Below are 19,349 nucleotides of genomic sequence, written 5' to 3'. Positions count from 1 at the left end.
GTCATCCACAGATATTTTCAATAACACGGCAGCAATTTGTCTAATGCGGCTGCGTTAGCATAGCTACCGCTAGGAGCTGCTGCTTTTCTCGTGCGTTACTATGCTGTAGGTCCGTTTAAAAGGTCCCTGGCTGAAATACGGACACACACATGGAGGATATTTAATCCCTGGATTATGAAGCCAAAGCTTCCACTCTCTGCCAACAGGTCATCTAACAACCTGGTCATGGAGCTAAGCCTGTCAGACAGTCTTAGCCAACACATGCTAATGCTTCCGCAAATGTTCAAATAAACACTGGCATATCTTTGGGTTTTCAAACAAACTTTCTTTTAAAGTTTCATTCAAGTCAAATATGGGAATATTTTGAGTTTGTTCTGTTTTCATCAGACTTGTTCTTAACCCTCAAAAGCTATGAGTGTATGAAGGAGAGTAACACCATTATGCCGATCTTCCCTCACTCTACAGAAGCCATTGATGAGTTTCATTGTGTTGGACAGATTTTTGTTTAGATGGGGTTTTAGTAACAAACAATCAAGGATTTGGGCTTGGCAGTGTAAAATATATAAGTGGTTAAGATTTTGTTGTTTTTTAAATTCTGCAATAGTTACATGTTCATTTCTTAGCCAATATATATATATATATATATATATATATATATATATATATATATATATATATATATATATATATATATATATATATATATATATATATATATATATATATTAATTGTAGTTTTTTACTTTAGATTTTTAGTTTTCATTTGTAAAATCTGCCAAATCTGTATCCCAGTCTGTCCAGTGGTCCCTTTAGTTACTGTTCTCTTCAGCATGTTTATGAATCATTGCAAAACAATGTTGTTGAATCAGACAGGCTTAGTTGTGACTCAAGCCTGTTAATATCATGTGGAAAGTGTATCTTACTCGATGTTTTTATTTGTGTGAAGACTAATATGAATGAGAACAAGCCATTTGGAGAACTTATATTCTAACAGTTGACGCAGTGCTTACTCTTTTATTAAGGCTGTGTGTGCAATATTACAGGTTCAGAACAGTTTCTGCACATTTCAGAAACATAGTCCATAGCTTAAGGCAGAAGATGCAATGCAAGCAACCCCAGCTGTGTATGTGGGGATCTCACATTGCCATTGGGGAACGTCTAACTCGCTTCCACCATATCTGCGTGAGGCTACGTCTTCATTAATCTGGATATATTTGATGATGTTGGTTTCATTTCAAAACACTTTTTCCAAAGGTTTCTTGTCTACACTGAAACTTCAGAAAAACGTACTGTCTGTGCATAAAACATAATAACTGAGATGATACCAAGAGACCAGACATAATACAATTTTCACACTATTCTACTAGAATGATCATATTATTAGCAGAATTTCCTACAATTTACTGGTGTGTCCAGGTCGCACTCAATCACCATTTTCATGTATGGTCTAAAACTCAATGTGCCTCATGTTTTGCCACAGGACAGCAATTACAATATACGTCACATGACTAAATATGCCTCATTTTCAAATACTTATTTTTTCACAATCCACACTACAATGCAAATATGGCGTTTTAAAATTCATCCACTTGGTAGGGCATCTTCAAAGCTCAATTTTCGTTGTAAAAAGAATGCCTTCTTCGTGTAGATGGAAAACTAAAATGTAGAGAAAAGGATGCATTTTCAAATTTATCCAGATGTAGACCAGTGGTTCTCAACCCTGGTCCCATTTCAGGTCTTGGAGATTCTACTAATGAGTTGATGACCTGAATCAGTTTTGATAAAGGAGACATTAGGGGCACCAGGACCAGGGTTGAGAACCATGAGTTGTCTCAGTCAGCTCCCTATAGCTCCCAGGTTTGTAAATCATTATATGCGAATCCACTGGTAAAGGACCCTGGTTCACTACACATTGGGACTGTGATTACTCAATGTCCGGCGACATGACTACGTGCAGTACATCATTACCGCTGGTATTAATCAATCTTTTTGATATTATTTTATGCTGTTTAAATGCTTTGTTCTGTTACATATCCTTACAACATTTTAGCCAAATCTTAGTTATAAATGTTAACTAGATGTGTTCACTACCTGTCTAGCGTTGTGTGTTTTTGCTGACATCTAATTAAAAAAAGGTTTCAAACTCAGTTCCTAGAGGGCCACTGTCCTGTAGAGTTTAGCTCCAACCCTAATTAAACACACTTGAAGAAGCTAATCAAGGTCTTCTGGAAACTTCAAGGCAGATATTTTGGAGCTAGCCCTCCAGGGGAGGAGTTTGCCATGATATAGAGTGTGTATGTTGATTGCGCACGTGCAGTGTGTAACATCACACGTGCCACCTCATAGATCTTATTTTCTATGTAGGACAGATTGATTTTCCTATTTGAAGTGACTTTTGTGTGTGTGTGTGTGTCCATGGGAGTTTTTTACAGAGCATTGCTGATTGTTATCTCAGGCTGTTCGGAGATGAACTCTGACCTTTGTTGCCGAACAATGGATCTTATCACTACAGGAACCCCTCTCTGCAAACCAGTTAAACACACACTTACTATCATACTTGCATTCTCACATCCTTTAAAATCAGTAACTGTTGTAAATACTTGATCGGAGTGTTTTCCAAAGCTGTAATTAGTTTGAATGATCATAGTTTGCCCATTGTTCTCTGTTTATCTGTTGAGGTAGTGGGCCTCTCTTTCGCTCTCTGTCAGCTATCTGTTTGTTAAAGAGTTAAGCAACTGTATGGCAGTGGTACTAGAGCCCCTTTTATGAGGGGAAAAAGAGTGAGGAAGAAAAGGGATAGCTGGGATTAGATGGGGGCAGGGCAGTGGAAAAGGGGTGGAGGTGGGGGATTGTCAGGATATCTGAGCCCAGTAATGGGCCCTGGGGTGCTTTCTGGCCCATAGCATGATGACAGGAAGAGGTAAATAGATGAAAGTCAAGAAGAATGTGTGGAATCTCCTTGAAAGTTTGTCCATTTGTCCCAGTCCTCCAAACCACCCATTCAGGGTAGTAGTAATAAGTAGAAAATACATTTAAAAAATAGGCCCTGAATAGGGCCGTTTATGATTGATTGATGGATCGTCACACATTTTTTAAAAGTCCTTTTTAAAGGTTAACCAAAAAAAGAATAATCTGTCATCATTAGCTTATATTGCTCCAAACCTGTATGACTTTCTTTTTTCTGTTGAACACAAAAGAAGATATTTTGAAGAACTTTGGGAACCAAACATTGCAGCCCATTGACTTCCATTGTATGAACAAAAAACACATTTCTCGAAATACCTTATTTCATGTTCCACAGAAGAAAGTAATACAGTTTTGACTGTGTTCATTAGTATTTTTTAATATACTATTATAGTATTTATTCATAATTGGAATTGTTTTATTTGTCATGTTTCTTATTTATTTAATTATAATTTTAATTTAACTTTAATTTTAGTTCTAGTAATTTTATTTGCTTTTGTTTGAGTTTTATTTTTGAAAATTTTCTATTTAATGTTTATTTTTTTAAGTTTTAGTTATATTAGTTATTTCTCATCTAATTATATTTAATTTTAATCGATGAAAGCCATTTTTGATATGAGATGAGATGACGTTGAGTAGAAAATGACAACTTTTTATTTTTGAGTGAATCTTTTTAAATGTAAAGGTAATTTTTTGCATTTGAAAGGTGCAATCTGTTTGAGGTTTATGTCATGTAATGCTAATTTGACACAACTAGCACTCTAAGCTAAACTATCTAAAAGATGTTTAATGATGTTTTTGATATGTAAATCTGTAATAAAATGAAACATTATGATGGTGCCGGACATGCTATATTAGCATACTGCACAAAAAACTGGTTATTCAAATGCTTGTGGAACACCATTCCCCCACTTTTTTAAGCTAAGCGCTAACCGTGTCAAACTGGGTCAGGAAGTGATGCTAGCATGCGCTTTTAATTCGGAAATGTCTGTTCCCCTGGTAGCCTGTCTGGGTCTAGTTTAATGTAAAGCCAGTGGAAATAGGGTCTGTTTATCCGCATGTGGTTGTGCCAGTCTATTAGCACAACTATAGACCTCTTTCCTCTATTTAATGGTTTTTCCAGTGTCTCTGTTTGTCCCTGCTGGAGAGGCACATGTGCTGTAGTAGTAAAAGTCAGATGATAGAGGGACCAAAATGAGAAGGGGAGGTGAGTTCACTCCATTCATCCATGGGTCTGATAAAGGTCAGCCAACTGTGAACTAGACCTGGATCCTTGCTGTGTGACTGAAGTGTCTCATTCTCAGAGATCATGTGGACCGATATTTAATTAAAAGAGGGGATGAGGCTAATTGGTTCTGGCTTTACCCTGAGGGGGTGAAAGGGAAAGAGAGGGAGAAACAGGGCTTTAGAGCTAGCTGGAGCTGGAGACGCTTGCTAATCTACTCATTCTCACCCGTTAGAGCATGGAAATGGTTAGAGCAATTCAATTTGTAATGAATTTTTAGTATGTTTTCACAAACATTTTATGTGATTATGTAATCAAAAGTAAACTACAATAATTAAAATAATAATTAGTTAAGTTATTAAGTTATTATGAAGTTGTTTTATGATCTAAATGGTCACAAAATATATTTTTGTCTTTGTTTTTGGCTATATCTATCTGCATTTATTAGCAGAAGAGAAGAGAGGATGCTTTTTCCCATTGGCCTTTTTTATGTGTTGGTACATGGCTTCCATTAAAATGCCAGTGTAAGTGCAGACCAATAAAACAACACTCTGTCTCTCTTTATCTGTCTTTCCTCCTCCCCCTTTACTTCTCTTCCACTGGGCTCTGATGTCCTCCCACCCCCACAAACACATACACATAGATGCTCTCACAGTCCAGTCACTCTGTCTTGTTTAGGTAAGTCCACGTAGCCTGGGGCATGGAGGAGTAAATTTACTTAACAGACAGAGGGTGGGTTTGGTGTCTGTGTGTTATCTCTGGCATAGCACAGAGAATCTTTAAGTGTGTCTGTGCAGATGTTTCAGCTCCATAGGACGCACTGGGAACTGCTCCTGCTTTGGCAAAAAGAGGGAGAGGGTCCAAATGAGGGGGTCAGGGTTGAAGGTTAGGCACTGATATCAACTGATATCATGAGGACATTGGGTCATCTGGGTCTCATTTTCCAATTTAAATTGCATTACATCATAAGCTTAAACACAAAAAATATCCGATTAATTTACAGCAAAATTATGATTAATAGAATTTCTTAATGCATACAATCAAGCTTCTGTGATTAGCTAATTTTCAAAAGTGTTATTAACAAAACCATAAAAAAGTGTATGAATTGTCAAATTTTTGTGTCAAAAATGAATCATCTTACAGAAGATGTTTGTGACATTATCAGCAATTAGACGGGCATTTTCAGGCCTGTTTGCTCTCCCATGTGGTAAATGAATAAGATAGGAATTGGAAGCTCAGGCGCTGAGGACTGTCTGTGGGATGATTGTTTATTGAGAGAAGGAGATTTCAACACCCCCTTGAAGCCTAGGATCAAGCTTGTGTCAAAAATGTTGAGTGAGAATGTGTATTTGAGTGGGTGAAGATGGTGTACACTTCAGTTATGCATTGGTGGTCTGCTCTGCCAGATGAGCCTGAGTGTTCCCTTCCCCCAACTCAAGAGATGTTCAAAAATGACACCGCCTCTTGCTCATCAGTTGTAAAGAGAAGTGTGGAATTGTCTAGAAAGAATGGAGCAAGCAATGTTTTATTCCCTCAGAATAAAAGAGCTTTCTCTCTCTCTCACTCTTCCTTTTTGTCCACAACATTTTCCCAATATACCCATGAAATCCGCCGTCTTTCGATTTCTGTCCTCAAGAAGAAACTATTGAATTTCTGGCCAGGGTCCCACATGTGCCATTGGTTGGCTCAAAAACAACAAACTAATTGTGTGTTTCTGTGTGGGTGGATGAATGTGAGAAAGCTTGTGAGGATCTGTGGAGAATCTCATAATCATCACCTCCTGTTTTTAAGTATGGATGTCTTCTGCATGTGGCATTTCATCCCTCTCCCACTTTTTGCTTATATTAGCGCATTTCATGGCACCAGTTGAGCATGGCAACTTAAAATTTTTGTTTGCCTCTTTTCTAGGTGAGTCTGGACTGGGCAAATCCACGCTCATCAATTCCCTCTTTCTGACAGACCTGTACTCCAAAGATTACCCTGGCCCATCTCAGAGGATCAAGAAGACTGTTCAGGTATGGCATCTTTAGCTGACCTTTAACTTCTGATACTGATCCTCTGGCCTTTGCTTAATTCTGCCTTTGTCTATATATTAGGCTTGCTGCAGTAGTCGGTGTTACACGGGGTTCGGCCATACCCTGATCCTTGCCCACCATGCCACTGCCCTCATTGTCGTTTTGCTTTTTTATAGAATTAAATACTGTATAGTTCAGTTGGACAACGAGCGCTAAAATTATAAACTGAAAGCGTATGCTCTGCTCTGAAAGTTTTCTCACCGTGACATTCCTACTCTATATTAGTCTTACTCTCTCTTACTTCCTTACCTTCGACCCTTTATCTCCAGCCATCATTATCCTCCACTGCCTTGCAGCCAAATGTGATGTAGAGAAGCCATGAAGGAGGCTTCTAGGGTGTGATTTCTTGTCCTTACCTTGGACTAGGAATCGGAAACCTTTTTTTAATGATCAAAGTTCACCATTCGAGTGGAACTGTGCTACCTACCTGACCAGTTCCGCTTCTTATGCATGACTATGCATGAGTATGGATCCTTGGGCCTTGTCGCATTAATCACACTCATGCACTCAATGTTGTTGTTTTTTGCCTCTTCAAGTCCTAGTCAACCAACACCTGAATGCGTTCAGACAGCTGGAGTGCAGGGCACCAATCAGGCTCAAGCAATCACAAACAGATGCTGCCTTTTGAGAGTTCCAGGCCAGAGCAAATGCTCCCAGACTCACCAGAGGAAAGAGACAGCAGAGTTTTGACCTTATATGGATTTGATAAACAGGATGAGAACAGATGCTGAGGCTGGAGCATCAGAAATGGGGGAGGATACACCGCTCGCGAAATGATGGAGTGGCTCAATTGGAGTGTTTTTTAAAGAGTATAGGAGGGGCAATACGAAAGGGTCTAGATTCCTCTGGAGGCTAGTAGGGTTCAGTAGGAGGTCAAGAATTTTCCCACGAAACCCAACACTCGGCATTGACTTTCCCACCACCCTAGAAATGGGACGTGTTCTGAGGTGTCCCAGCCCTTTCTGCTATTTAAGTGCAGCCACTCTTGTTTCTCTTTTATTATGATGAACAAACAATCTCTGTGTCTTTGCTGCACTCAAGACTAAGTTCACGGTTTCGATTCAGATCAAAGTAGTTTTGAAACTTGGTTGAGCTTGGATGACATGACAAATCCTTTCTAAAGCAAGTCTATTTACTTGGTGGCAATCTTGAAAAAAGCTACTCAATCATGCAAGTACAGCTCCAGTCTACTTGAATAGGTAAAATCAAAATCTCAAGAACTTGTCTGCCATGCTTATTTTGCGATAAAACAGGAATGTCAAATTCTGCTTCCCGAGGGCCACTATATGGCAGAGTTTACTTCTAATCCTAATTAACACACCTGAACCAGTTAATCAAGGTCTTCAGGATTACTAGGAACTTCACAGCAAGTGTGTTAGAGCTAAACTCTGCATGTCATTGGCCCTTCAGGAGCAGGATTGGGCACCCCTGCAATAACAAAAAACATCAAATCTCTTTTTTTGCTCAAATTAGGGTGGTCAAATTCACGTGTGTCCCGCAGCCGTTATGTCAAACCCTGTCTCCAATGAATTCCTAAATCCCTCAAGTCCTTCTCCAAGTCCACACTTCAGTGATGTAATGCCACTTAGACTGTTGGGTAGAAGTCTGCTGTGGAGACGGCATCAGTGAAGGCTAGGGAACCGCAATTTACAACGTCACAGCTAATTAATCGTAAAGGCTCTGCTACACCGTGTGTTTCTGTTACACCGAACGGAACTGTTGCAACTTGCACAAAACGAAAACAAAGTTACACCAGCTTAAAGTGCCGTGCTTATTAGAGACACAGAGGCTACTACTGTACCCACGAAGCTTTATTTCCGCCAAAGAAATGCCTGAAGTCGGTAGTCTATGTTATTGCTGAGCCCCCAGCGTGAGTTTAAGGCGACCGTTATTTTAGAACGTATTATTTAAATGCCGATGCGTCATGCAGCCACACTATAACTATAGGCTATCATGAATTATATGATATATTCTTATGGTCAAATATGTGGAAGTGAATGTGTTGTGTCGTTTAAACACAGTTCTAGTAATGACCATGTTAGTTGATAAAACCAGGCTACATCCCACATGTTAAATTAGATGAATTATTAAAAGGATTATTAAAATGAAAACGTATGGATGACAGTTGGTGACAATAACAGTTTAGTTTATTCCCCTAATACTGACATGGATGTTTTTGGAACTTTCTTTAACTTTCTTTAACTCCAAAGTGAAAGATGAACTTGTCTTTATTATTATTTTGTGCTTTACTATTTGGTTTCTTTATTTCTTTTTCAAAAAGCAGCAATAAATAACGTGATTTTATTCATTGTTGTGAAATTAATGAATGCATAATGATCGTGATAATCGTGAAACCATGATTATTCCTCAGACTATAATCGTACCAACAAAATCTATAATTGTTGCATTCCTAGTGAAGGCTCATGAGCACCCTTCTGAAACCTCAAATGACAAATGGGACATCCTATAGCCTCATAGACTTCACATACACCGTTACTATTGCAAGACCGCAAGTACACATTAAGTGTGCAGTTTGGTAATTAACTTCGTCGATTTCATTCCACTCGTAGTAGCCTGTGTTCTCTTTGTGCTGTATGTGTTCATGTGGGTTATTTGCTTTTCTCAGCGCTGTGCAGAAACCGACCAAACACAACCTTCCCATCATCTTACAGTTTGAATGAAACTGTGGCATCTGTCACCCAACATCTAAACAAATCCATTCTCGTTTGGATAGATGATCTAAAACCAAAATGGCTTTGCTTGCTGCCACTTGAATTCAATTGAAGATTCACCCCAAGGCACCACCTCTCTGTTTTTACCTCAAAACAACATAAGTTTGAGAGATTTTAGATTTCATCATGTCACTTGCAGTATAGGCTTACTTGGACTTCACATTCTCTACATCACTGCTTTCACAGATGAAATCTCTCTGACATATTAACGTTTCTCATGTCCATGCTTTCCTCTTGATGTTTAACCTACTCTGGCACTCTCCTGGGTGGCGAGATGCCTTTGCGTGATGCACTTGAGCTGTTCCACCATGAATGCCCGTGGTATAAATTTGTCAGCCTGGCCAAAGGCCATGTTGTGATGTGTGGCTGTCTAGTCCTCTGTGGTTAGTTCAGGCAGGACATGGAGACAGCGGTGAGAGTATTTATATTCCAAAACAATCTGCAGTGTTTGTGATAGCAGCCACACAAGGGCCGCTCTGGTTGCATCGAATGAAAGTCTTGAGATTTTTGTGGCTTTGTGTTTCTACATTTTCATTTATTTCTTTTTCTATGTTGTTGCAAACTGAAGTGGTCCGACGTGCCTCATAAACATCCTAGCATGAGCGAGTTTTATTAAGGTTTACTCTACTTCTCTCCTCCAGTTCGCTCGTTTTCTCTTTCTCACACTTTCTTCTCCTTAAGTCTCTCCTTTTTCTCCCTCCCTCTCTCTCCTCTTTTTGAAGAACTAAGAGAGGTTATGGTTGTTTTTGTTAGCGAGAAAGTTGCCCATGTGTGAATGAGGGTGCAGTTTTAGAAAAACAGGGTCAGCCAAAAATAACCAGGCCTGTGAGAATAAGCGTTTGTACTGAAAGCAGCTGAAATAACTTCAGGAGATGAAGCTCTATCATAGTGACATCGGAGATGACTATTTCAGTGTCTCATCTCAACACGGTGTCTCACACATGGCCTGCCCTAGAACACAACTAATGCACATGGTTGCCTGAATTACTAGTTGACTAATCGGAAGATACCAACTAGTTGATATTGAATACTCACTCCTTTCGGTTTTAAAGTTGGACTATTTTTAGCTTGACCTATTTTAAAACATCAATGTGTATGTCTGTAGCTGCATTGAATTTAAAGATTCATAACTAGTCAATGTGGCCATTTGTTGGACAACTAGTTGACTATCATGGCTTATCCCTATATTAGTCATTAGCTTCTTTTGTATGAGCTATAAGGCTTGTTCATCAGTGTTTATGTTCTAGAGTCATCTATGACCTTTGTAGGGCTCACTTTTGGTTTGTACAAACTCTTATGCAAAAACTGTACTCTCCAATCGCATGAATGTTTGTAGTTAAGGGTTAGTTAGCATTTATGTTTGATCAATAACGTGAATCTGGAGCAAACAGGCAAGGCTGCTGTCTCAGACTTTGTCACATATCCTGTTGTAACAATTCTGGGCCTTCTTTCAGGTGGAACAGTCCAAAGTGCTGATAAAGGAGGGGGGCGTTCAGCTCACGCTCACCATCGTCGACACACCAGGCTTTGGAGATGCGGTGGACAACAGCAACTGGTGAGTTTTAATTTCAAGTGCCTTTCACTCTTGGATAGACCCTGTCAGCGACATAAACTCCATTATAGTCAAAAGACAAAATCATTTTAAATGCAGAATGCTATATGTGATGGTTTTAAATCTATTTATTACAGATTATAATGCACTGATTTCTCAAGCTTGCATTTGACTTTGCCTTTCATCTCTCATCCTCCCCTTTTTTCAGCTGGCAGCCAGTCATCAACTACATTGACAGTAAGTTTGAAGACTTCCTGAATGCTGAATCCCGTGTCAACAGGAGGCAGATGCCTGACAACAGGGTGCACTGCTGCTTGTACTTCATCGCCCCCTCTGGTCACGGGTAGGTACTGCAGCCTCTACAAATGAAGCCTGGCATGAATCAACCAGCTTAAAATAGAAGCACCACACACACACGTCCTGATTTACACATTTTGCACTTTGTTCAGGAGTGGGATGATGTTGGAATTTTGTACATGAATACTATACAACTGTGGTACAATGAAGGCATACGAACATGTGACTGCACACTGATTTAAATGCATTAACGAGTGAAATGGAGAGACAGAGGACATGTGAGCACAGATGGAGATACATACTTCCCACACCCATATCCAAAAGCATTACATAATGCCCACTAAACTCGGCCTGGCGTATGATAGGCGTTGCCTTGTTTATTTTTGAAAATGAATAGCTTATTTGGCTTAGTTTTACTAAGGCAAGGAACGTTTGTTAAGACAGAAATAAGATTTGTGATAAAATATGACATATTTTTTGTGATGCAAGAATGTTTTATTTGCTTTGGGGAATATTCATAGCAGGATCCTTGAAACATACATTTCATTTTGATTTATTTTTGGTGTTTTTTATTTATCTTTTTCAATTCATCTGTCCATTGTTGTGTGATTTAATGGCATTGATGTGGGAAAATCCTCTAATTCTTTAGTGTATAGTTCATCATCTACACTCTCTGAATAGAAAAAACAAAGCCCTGTTTACTTTTCTATTTACATTCAGTGACCCCGCGGTCCTATGTGTTCAAACAGCCCCACACATTTTCTTGCGTGCCCTTTTTGAGACGCCACTATGAAGCAACATTCATATCTCTGTGACCTTTGTGTTGCATTTTCAGTCTCGACATTCCTGAAATGTATAAACAGCCCCTCAGCTGGCCCCAAAACCACACAAACACACACAAACCCAGCTCCATGTAAAGAACAGCCTCTTTGTCTGGAATCCCAAGTGAAAGTGATGCTAAGAGAGACAGAGCAAGGCCCTCATTCCCTCCATGACATAATTTTTCTGGTTTGGAAGGAAACGATGAGAAAAGGGTCAGTGCTGTGTGGTGGCTCTGTGCTGACAGTGGGCCTTCTGCTCTGATCTGTTTATTCATGCCTGTTTCTGGACACTGACTTGTTTTTAGTTGTATTGCATCACTTCAAAAATGACATTTTTGTATTTGGTTTATGTGGAAGCTTTGCAGACTTATCTAATGTTTTGCTTTACCTTACTGTTACTGTTCATTATAGTCATATAACCTGTGTGGAAAACCATGTGAAAAGCTGCACCTTTTTATTGTTTTATTTTTTCCCCCATTGTTTCATGAAGTTGTAGTGGTTTCTCTACTTGTAAGACTTTTGCAAGATTATTCATACACTTGGTTGTAAAATGATTTCCATAATGCACTATACACTCACCTAAAGAATTATTAGGAACACCTGTTCAATTTCTCATTAATGCAATTATCTAATCAACCAATCACATGGCAGTTGCTTCAATGCATTTAGGGGTGTGGTCCTGGTCAAGACAATCTCCTGAACTCCAAACTGAATGTCAGAATGGGAAAGAAAGGTGATTTAAGCAATTTTGAGTGTGGCATGGTTGTTGGCCATTTCTAGGGTTTACAAAGAATGGTGTGAAAAGGGAAAAACATCCAGTATGCGGCAGTCCTGTGGGCGAAAATGCCTTGTTGATGCTAGAGGTCAGAGGAGAATGGGCCGACTGATTCAAGCTGATAGAAGAGCAACTTTGACTGAAATAACCACTCGTTACAACCGAGGTATGCAGCAAAGCATTTGTGAAGCCACAACACGAACAACCTTGAGGCGGATGGGCTACAACAGCAGAAGACCCCACCGGGTACCACTCATCTCCACTACAAATAGGAAAAAGAGGCTACAATTTGCACGAGCTCACCAAAATTGGACAGTTGAAGACTGGAAAAATGTTGCCTGGTCTGATGAGTCTCGATTTCTGTTGAGACATTCAGATGGTAGAGTCAGAATTTGGCGTAAACCGAATGAGAACATGGATCCATCATGCCTTGTTACCACTGTGCAGGCTGGTGGTGGTGGTGTAATGGTGTGGGGGATGTTTTCTTGGCACACTTTAGGCCCCTTAGTGCCAATTGGGCATCGTTTAAATGCCACGGCCTACCTGAGCATTGTTCCTGACCATGTCCATCCCTTTATGACCACCATGTACCCATCCTCTGATGGCTACTTCCAGCAGGATAATGCACCATGTCACAAAGCTTGAATCATTTCAAATTGGTTTCTTGAACATGACAATGAGTTCACTGTACTAAAATGGCCCCCACAGTCACCAGATCTCAACCCAATAGAGCATCTTTAGGATGTGGTGGAACAGGAGCTTCGTGCTCTGGATGTGCATCCCACAAATCTCCATCAACTGCAAGATACTATCCTATCAATATGGGCCAACATTTCTAAAGAATGCTTTCAGCACCTTGTTGAATCAATGCCACGTAGAATTAAGGCAGTTCTGAAGGCGAAAGGGGGTCAAACACAGTATTAGTATGGTGTTCCTAATAATCCTTTAGGTGAGTGTAAAATATCCTATGCTATGCTATATTAAATCATATACTACTCTATACTATGCTTTACAATTCTATTCTATATTCAATACCCCTAGAAGACAAAATGTAAGGGGCACAATTTATTTATTTCATTCAAATAATTATTTATGGATTTATTCATATATATTGCATTTCATTTTATTTTACCATTTAGTGTATTGTAGTGATATCAGCATTAAAAAAGTAAAAAAAAAATAATAATAAAATATTTGTATATTGTATATTATATGGCAATGGCATACAATAATTGATTTAGTATCTAAATAATAATGTATTCGCACCACAAAGCAGCTTCATAAAACAAATCTAGATGCAATTGAATTATATTCTGAATCTTTTTCAGACTGAAGCCTCTTGACATCGAGTTCATGAAGCGTCTGCATGACAAAGTCAATGTCATTCCCCTCATCGCTAAGGCCGATACTCTCACGCCAGAAGAGTGCCAGCTTTTCAAGAAACAGGTGTGTGTTAGTGTGATTTGACATTTTACTGCTAATGATTTACATTTCACCATTTTTCTCAAGTATGCTACTATTCTCTCATCATAAGATTATGAAGGAGATCCAAGAGCACAAAATCAAGATCTACGAGTTTCCCGACACAGAGGACGATGAGGACAGCAAACTGATCCGAAAGATAAAGGTAAAGAGTCAGTCCAGGTCAAAAAGCTTGAGCTTGATTTTGGTAAAACGTTAATAATAATTACATACAAGCCTCCGGGCATGTATAAAGTAGGTACTACATTTGAATTTGAACTTCGTGACAGTTAAAAAAGGATGTCCTATATAGTATGAATATGGGTAGTATGAATGAAATTCGGATGTACTGCAACCGCCATATTGATGTTGTTGCGTCGCTTCATTAATATTCACAAATCCTCTCCCGTGGCCTCATGGCGGTTAAAGTGTCCATTAAATTTGCCCTTCTGCGGAAGTGCTAGGTCATCCGGGTATGTTTCGGATACAATTATTTCGGACATACTGCTCTTTTGGCGTACTGTTTTTCCCCTACTAAATGAGAAGGGAAGTATTCTATTTCGGATGCAGCCGCAGTTGTTTAATTAAGTGTTTTTTCCATTTCCTGATGTTAGTGGTTTTGGAGATATGAGATTTCTGCCCGACAGTGACGATATGTAATTATATAAAAATCGTGAACAACTGGAAAAGTCTAACCATGGAGAAGTCATGGAAACGCATTCAGTGAGAATCTTGAAGCATTAACTAATGTTAACACACACAATGTTACTTAAATTATGAAATTAGAATTTCACAATGGAAAAGCAATGCTAAATGGTTTTCGTCATTGAAGTCTTCATTATAAACAGCATCCACAGTGTTGTTTGTTTCTCTAGGTCAGCTTGAGGTTATTATTGACGAGATGAACTACAGAACTAATTTAGTTGTCTGATCCGGCCTGAACTGGATCTAAAGATCGATGCGAACCTACGTCAGACCCCCTGCATCCGTTCACTTTCCCAGTGTGTGGTCGATGCAGACTCTCTGTAATTATGTTATATTGCACCGACAGGAGAAGATGCCCCTGGCCGTGGTCGGAAGCAACGTGGTGATCGAAGTGAATGGCAGGAAGGTCAGAGGTCGCCAGTACCCCTGGGGTGTGGCAGAAGGTACGTCCTGCATCAGCATGACCCATATGTGTTCATCATGAGGATTGCACCATTTCTAAGGGAATAGGGGTGTTCCAGTGCGTACAAAACAAATGCATGAGCTTGCTGGATGATCTCCCTCCCAGCTGAGGGATTCTGGAAAAGGGATGACGACGAGGTATAAGGTTTTCCAGAGAGAAAGACTGTCACCCCTTCTTTTCATCATGGCCCACAAATGACTTGTTGTTGTGGTTTTACTTTCCCCGCCTTTCTTTCTTTACAAAGCTCTCTCCTCCCTGCAAAACTTTTTCATTTGGAATTGTTGTTGTTGGTGAGTGAGTGTGTCTTTTTTCCTCAGTTGTTTACGTGTCATTCTTTCTTTTCTCTTTTTTTTTTCTTTCTGTCTGCTCTTTTCCATGACTGACAGAGGGCATTATTGGTAAAGAAAACCATTTTTCATTTATATTCTCTTTGTTAAGGCCTCCCCCTCCTTCCTCTTCCACCTTTTTGCTGCTCTGAAACTTTGCTGATTGTCAGATGTTTGCTCTATAAATAGTCATGGAGAAACCTATAAGCTACAGCCCCCATAGAAAATAGAGCAGCGCTGCTCTCTAACATGTTTATATGTTCTTAATTACCCTCTATGTAGGGCTGGATGATATAGAAAGCAATTATATCTCAATATTTTACAGCCTTTTGATGATGCATTTTTCTGATTTATAATAAAAAAAAATTCAAAGTAAACTATAATTTAAAAATGAAAGTAAAAACTCAAATTATTATATTGTTGAATAATATAGTTTACTTGACTGAATAATTGAAATTCTGTAATATTGTTAAATATAATTTTTTTTATATAATTTATTCCTGTTATTATTTATTCCAAAGCTGCATTTTCAGCATCATTACTCCAGTCTTCAGTGTCACATGATTCTTCAGACATCATTCTAATATGATTTACGGCTCAAGAAACATTTATTATTATTATTAATATTTAAAACAGTTGTGCTGCTTAATATTTTTGTGATTCATTTTTTTAAGGATTCTTTGAATTCAAAAGAATAGCATTTATTTGACGTTACATAACTGCTGTCAAATCGATTAATCACGATTAATCACATCTAACATACATAATATCTATATTAGAGGTGGGCATAGATTATTTTTTTTAATCTAGATTAATCTAGATTAATTTTGAAATTAATCTAGATTAAAATGGCTCATTTGAATTCTGCCGAAGGCATTCAGAATATGTGTGCTACCCAAATAATGACTATAAAAGTAAGTCTTTGAGAACGGGTTTCTCAAGCCGAGTGGCGCATTAGACCAGGGGCTCATCTCCTGTTTCCAAAATGCATCACAAACTGCTTGAGAAAGCTGTTCTACTCATAGACTGTAAAAAGTTACTACTGTACTGTTACCGTCCGTAGGCAACATTAGGTAGGCCTATGTTATTATCAACTACTATAGGCTATCAATTAGGGATGGGCGATATGGCCTAAAATCCATATTGTGATATACATTGCAGCCTCTTGCGATAACGATATTATAATAAAACCATTTCAGAACAGGTTACATAGACCCTGCTAAACAACTGCTAAATGTTTTTTTTTTTTTTTTTTTAAAGGGTGCATGTAGTTTTGAGAACATATATTGTGCAAAATTGTAAGTATACAACATAATTTTGCAGATAAATAAAATTTAAGTACACTAGCTGCAGAGACTTAAGTAGGTCTAATGTTTATTATGGCTTGGAGCTTATGAAACCCCAAATTTAAAATTAGAATATTCTAACTGATGTCTTTTCAGTTGAAAAGAAACACAACAACGATTCTTTAAATCAGGCGGAGACAGAGATATTGTTCTACACCACTCAGATATATTGGGAATAATACGCGCGCGCTGGTATTCAGTGATATGTTTCGTTTTGAATTTGAGGGTGTACTCACACTAGCCAGTTTGAACCGTGCCCGAGTGCGTTTGACCACCAAAGCGCGGTTCGTTTGATTAGTGTGAGTGCTCCGAACCGTGCCCGGGCGCGGCTCGATTAGCCGGCCCTGGCCCGGTTGGAAGAGGTGGGCCAGAGCACGGTTCAGTTGGACTCGGGCGCGGTTCGCATGCAGTGTGAGCGCTAACCGTGCTGGAGCACGGAACAGGACGCGTGACGCAAACCTCCTCATACGAGCAGCACGATTACGTGAAAATTTTCGTGCCACAAAGGCGATAGATCTGTTTAACAACAGGCTGTGAGAGGGCTGTGGACCAAACGACTCAAAATTATCCACAAAGTAAACAGAGCGATGGACTCAGAGCGATGCGCCGCTCTTCCTGTTTATCCCGAAACCGTCACACCATAATGACGTAAGCGTGCTCCGGCACGAATGCTGAAACCCTATGTGAGTGCAGGCCAGTGGGGGAGGGGGGACAATCGTACTCGGGCCCGGTTCATGGCAACCGTACCTAGTGTGAGTACACCCTGAGGTGGTAGAACGGATTAGTCGTGTGTTAACTAAACTTACCGAACTGTTACACCACACAGTCTACGTCGGACGGCTTAAATCCGAACCAAGTCCAAATAATGGATGTTGCACCAGCACCGATCTTTTACAGCAGCTTTAACTTTCAGCCGTGTTTACTTAAGATGACGACGAATATGATGCGTTGCAGCCGGGTGTACCTCGCGGCCGCGGGTAGATTGCGTCATCTTGAGCCAGCTCCCAACCCAACTTGGAGAATAGATTAACGGCGATATTTTTTTTATCGCGCGATAAGAGTCTCGCGTTAACGGCCCACCACTAATCTATATATATATATATATATTTATGTGTGTGTGTGTGTGTGTGTGTGTGTGTGTGTGTGTATATATATTGTATACTCACACACACACACATATATATATATTTATATACTTTTATGTTAGATGTGATTAATCACGATTAATCGATTTGACAGCACTAATCAAAACCTATATATTATAAATTTCAGTTTTTTAACTTGTGTATATGTGTGTATATATATATATATATATATATATATATATATATATATATATATATATATATATATATATAATCCAAAAAATTACCGAATTATTTTATCATGTTAATTTTATATTTGCTAATGTGACAATGTTGATAAGCAGCAACATTTACTTGCAGATATTTTGTGAATCATAGACAAGGAGGGAACACAAAGCTTGTCTAAATTAAACGCAAAGCTTGGCTAAATTAAAACTGCATGTTGTTGCTTAATTTGATATTGCCAACCAAATCATTGCGAATACATCATAAATATTTGAGATATCATCCAGCCCTACTCTTATTTTTAAACAAAACCTTATTCAGACATGCATGCCTCCCATTACTTATTTCCAACTTCCATTTTGGATTTAAATACATCGAGGGGTACAAAATGCACCTTGGGTCTGGGGGTAAATTTTTTTTTCCTGTTATATAATTTTTTTTTTTATTATAGCACTTTTGACATCATCATTTATAAGCATTTTTGCCTCTGAACTCTGATGCGGGTTGACTGAGTGCTAATGTTTACATCCTAACCTCTGATGAACATTATTCTAACACATGATTCAATAAATGGGATGTGTTTTTGAGGCACCCGTCCATACCTGTCAGCATCAGGAGTTTGCTGTTGCTGTCCCATCAAAAAAGAAATTACAAATCCCATGATCCCTTTAGACATATGACTCCACCTCCTGCCCCTCCCCCTAGCTCCATTTGGCTGGAATCTCTGCTTGTCATCGCTATGCCATGTAACCCTTCCCACAACACACCATTTTTAGTCTTAGTAGCCCATAAATCACAGGTTGAATGGGGGTTCCTACAGGAGAGACTTTAGTCCCGCCCCTCCAACTGCTCTCTCACAGGTAGGTGGTTGTAGCAGATGATTGACACGTGGGGCAGTCAATCAGAATGAGTTCTCCGTATAGGTAAGGTTCTCGCTTGGTAAAGCATCTTAGGTCTCTATAACTGTTATAACTGTGCAGGGTAGACATGCAGAAGACGTTTCATCCTTTAACCATCTGTCAGAAACCAGTGTCTCTGGTCCTTTTCCAGAATCCCATGTGATGACAGCGATTTTTGATCATACATACCCATGTATGATCACATAACAGCGGTCTGAACTGCTAACCTTTTGTTTATTTTTGTGACTGTTTAACCTTTTAGCATTTTCAGTTTGGCATCTAAATACTAAATTGTGTTTTCGTTTAATAGACAACCATCTGACTTGTTTTTTGATTTTTCATTTGTCAGATGTTGTTAAATTTATGTTCCATCAACAACCTCAGTTTCTGATCCTGTT

At 39.1% G+C, this 19,349-nt stretch overlaps 1 protein-coding gene across 4 annotated transcripts in view; it reads left to right on the top strand.

Annotated features, from left to right (window-relative positions):
* The window catches only part of septin15 (septin 15), a gene marked incomplete at its 5' end in the record, with an annotated part of 34,542 nt that overhangs the window by 8,870 nt on the left and 6,323 nt on the right, over positions 1 to 19,349 (top strand). For all 4 annotated transcript variants that reach the window (XM_081356859.1, XM_081356860.1, XM_081356858.1 and 1 more), the window contains 6 exons: positions 6,098 to 6,204; positions 10,451 to 10,551; positions 10,757 to 10,891; positions 13,770 to 13,887; positions 13,976 to 14,068; positions 14,954 to 15,050. In XM_081356859.1, coding sequence (XP_081212985.1) covers positions 6,098 to 6,204; positions 10,451 to 10,551; positions 10,757 to 10,891; positions 13,770 to 13,887; positions 13,976 to 14,068; positions 14,954 to 15,050 — 651 coding nt within the window. The remainder of the gene's footprint in view (positions 1 to 6,097; positions 6,205 to 10,450; positions 10,552 to 10,756; positions 10,892 to 13,769; positions 13,888 to 13,975; positions 14,069 to 14,953; positions 15,051 to 19,349) is intronic.

This window comes from Scardinius erythrophthalmus (assembly GCF_964197995.2).
Source record: "Scardinius erythrophthalmus genome assembly, chromosome: 24".
Classification (NCBI taxonomy): domain Eukaryota; kingdom Metazoa; phylum Chordata; class Actinopteri; order Cypriniformes; family Leuciscidae; genus Scardinius; species Scardinius erythrophthalmus.
The sequence above is the reverse complement of the archived record's forward strand: the minus strand, read 5'-3'. Positions and strand labels throughout refer to the sequence as shown.